Source organism: Octopus bimaculoides, chromosome 5 (genome assembly GCF_001194135.2).
Source record: "Octopus bimaculoides isolate UCB-OBI-ISO-001 chromosome 5, ASM119413v2, whole genome shotgun sequence".
NCBI lineage: Eukaryota > Metazoa > Mollusca > Cephalopoda > Octopoda > Octopodidae > Octopus > Octopus bimaculoides.
This window is the reverse complement of record NC_068985.1, coordinates 63360903-63364314: the sequence shown is the minus strand read 5'-3', so window position 1 is coordinate 63364314 and position 3412 is coordinate 63360903. Positions and strand designations below refer to the sequence as shown.

The following is a 3412-nucleotide window of genomic DNA, read 5'->3' as shown; positions in this document are numbered from 1 at the left end:
AGAAGAAAACCAACAATAACCACAAAGAAATATGTTTCAAAAATTATCTTATTCCTGTTGAAACTTAAATCTCTAGCTGTGTATCTTCCCTTATGAGGTATGTGTGTGGGTGGGGGTGGAAATACTTGTGTGGCATAACAATGTATAATAAAATATTTATAGCAAAATAAAAATATTGTCAGAAGCAAGCTAAAAATGTTTAAAGTAAATAAGAAAAACAAGAAAAAAATAAAACCCTGAAGTATGTGTGGATTATTGTGAGTGCGGTGAGGTAAAATAGATAACAACATTTACTGGGAAATGTTGCTCAATTACTCCATCAGTTGCTGTTGTTATAGCAACGTCAAGTAAAGTTGCTCTGTTCTAGAATCAGATTTGGAAAACAAGTTCGTGTGGTATTTTGTAAGCGTATCTGTTGATAGATAAACCTCTGACTGCTTGCTAACCATTTTCTTAGACACACCCTGCTGTTGTCGCACAACTAGAGCTGCTATGTGGCACTGTAACTGCTGGAAAGTGCAACCATATATTCTTCAAATTATACTTTCCCATCATGAAAATGAAGTACACATTAGAAAATATAATATCGAGGATAGTTGCGGTTGAAATGGCTTTGATCATAAGTCTATTCAATAACGGCTAATCTGGAGCTAAGCAACAGCAATATATCATTGGTAATGTTATTATTTTTGCTGTTGTTAAGTCCCGTGGGATGAGTTTTATCCGACAGACCTTTGACATGTCGTGGAATTCATGGAGTAACTAGTTGTGTAGTTTCAGTGATGAAAATGAAAGTAATTCATTTGTAAGTAGGAAACAATGTAACTTTACCGAAACATCCCCGTCACACTAGACATCTACCAATTACCTGTTTTTTTGGTGAGTGGGGTAGATTTTTGTTGCACCTGGAGGGAAGAGCTCTGCCCATAGCTTCCACAGGCTTTCCTAGATCAGTGAGATCGATGTCATTAATGTACCACTTAAACCTTTGTGAACGAAGGGCTGACGTTCTTGGAAATGAAGTGATTAGTGATTAGTGAAAGGTCTGGGGGAGTTGAGTGGAGGAGAAACAATTGGGACTGGAATATCTGAGTGGAGCGGGGGAGGCTTATGCTCAGCCAGCTCCGAGGAACATTAGCAGAAGAGGCAGAGAGAAAAGACAGTGTACCTGAGAGTAAGAGAGTAGAGTGTGTATGTGAGTAACTTGATATCAGTCAGTTACGTGGCACATTTCTGGATGAGGTCTAGGATATCAGTATAGATTAAAACAACATCATCCTATATGTGAGTACAATATTTCATTGTGGACCACAACTGAACTTTGTTGGGGGTGAAGTGTCTTCTGACCCCGAAGAGAAAGGTCAGTCGTTGAGATGTAGTCCTAGCTATGTTAATAATGGGTTTTGCTGAGAGTTATTTTCATTGACAGGGAGGTCCAACATTTCAGTGATTTTGATGGCTATATTTGAGTGCAGGTCATGGTTATGGGGTTGTATTTTTTTTTTTTTTTAATAAAATCAGTAGGGTTTATGTTTGGCTGTTGTCAGAGACAAGATTGGCATATCGTCAATAGAAGATACTTTTGAGGTCTTTTTCATGATGTCAAGATTGTGATTGAATGGTGCGTGGGTGGGAAAGATTAGGCGGAAATGAAGAGTAGTGTCATCGGCAGAAGAGTGGAAATTTATTGTACGTAACAGGAAATCATTGGTGTACAGAAGGAAGGAAACGGGAATAAAACCAAACCTTGGAGCATGCCAAGAACTGATATCTCCGTCAACACATGCAACAATAGTAGAATAGAGGAATCTAATAGGAAGCTACTGATCCAAGAAATGAGAATCAAGTAGAGCCTACGGGCAGGAAGGAAGCTTCGATAAGAAACTGGCATGCCAGACACAGTCAAAAATTTCGTTGATATAAAAGACAGTGACAACATTACTTCCACCAAATTCCTTCAAGACGAGATAAGGAGTGTACGAAAGTTGGTTACCAATGTTTCTGGCTTTACAGAAACCATATTTGAGGCATTTAAAGAGTGAGTGACATTCAAGGTGCTGGAGGTTGTCGTTAATAGCTGTCTCTGAAGGTACTTTTAGCATTTGGCGTGTGAATTGTTGTGGACCTGGAAGTGTGGAAAGGGAAACTAGCTTTGGAGTTTTACCAAGTGTATATAGTGTATAGTTGGCTGCGAAGTGGGCGGCGAAGAAGGAGGATTACTCTGCGGTGTACTACTCACAGAACCATCAAGTGAAGAGAAAGAGGATTTTGCAAATTTAGTGGAAATCTTTTTGACAAAGAATAAAAAGGATCGGTTTCAGTTTGGAAGGCATGATAGTTTTAGGGCTGTACGGTACACGTGGAAGAGAAATTAGATTGTGTGATGTTCATCTCTTTTTCATTGGCACTAACTCTCAAAAACTCTGAAATTTCTCATGGTGATTCCTAGTTCCATAAATAATCAATTTAGTCAATCTCTATGTTAATGATGTTTTATTGAACGGATCAGAACGAGAAGTAGACCCCCATTATGTTTGACCCTGAATAGAGTGTGGAGACAGTAGTAAATCAAGTATGAATTAAGAAAATTATCTCTGCTTTCTCTGTAATGTTTTACTTTCTTAGAATATTTATTTTGTCGACAGCGGAAAGATGGAAGGTGATATGTGGAATTAGAACGAAGAATACAAGATTAAATGTTGCAGGATAGTATTTAAACTAACCTACAGTTCTACTTTCTTTCACGATAAAGGGTAAATTAATTATGGTGAATATTATCAGTGTTAGTAGTAAATTTTCTATCAACCTCGTCTTTGTTGTTCTTGTCTTCACTGTCTTTTGTCTGGTATATTTTATCAGCTTCAGGTTTTACAAACGTGTACAACACTAATGAAGTTAGTTTTGAATTCAAGGACCATTTTCTTCTTTCTTCTCATTAATCTCTCTTCTTATAAGGACACAAATAGTGATCCCTCTAACTAATGGAAATGGGATTGTTCCTGAAGAGGCTCTATGTCTGCACGCACTGCTCCTGTTATTACTACACTGAAATTGCATTAATAAACTGTTTTATTACTCTGATTATCTCTACTACTGCTGCTGTTAGCGAAGTTGCTATCTTCAGCAGAGCCACACCACCAACGCTACCACTACAGCCCTAACTACAACTATCACTACCACCACCATCACTACCACTACCATCACCACCACTACCTCCACCATCACCACTACTACCACCATCACCACAATCTCCTCAGCCACATCCACAGCCACAACCACAACTACCCCCACCATCACAATCACCACTATCACCATTCCCACCACCACTACTACGACCACCACCACTATCAAAACCACCGCCATCACCTACGTCGCCAGCGCCGCTACTGCTGCCCCACCACCACCACCACCA

General features: G+C 39.2%; 1 protein-coding gene across 3 annotated transcripts in view; it reads left to right on the top strand.

Moving 5' to 3' along the window:
- Window positions 1-3412, top strand: part of LOC106870415 (uncharacterized) — a 142670-nt gene that overhangs the window by 123974 nt on the left and 15284 nt on the right. Inside the window, exon 14 of one of the 3 annotated variants that reach the window (XM_014916481.2) lies at window positions 2646-2725. The exons of the other annotated variants lie outside the window; for them this stretch is intronic. Coding sequence (XP_014771967.1) covers window positions 2646-2710 — 65 coding nt within the window. The 3' untranslated portion in view covers window positions 2711-2725. Of the gene's footprint in view, window positions 1-2645; window positions 2726-3412 lie in introns of those variants that run through there. 3 annotated transcript variants of the gene reach the window in all.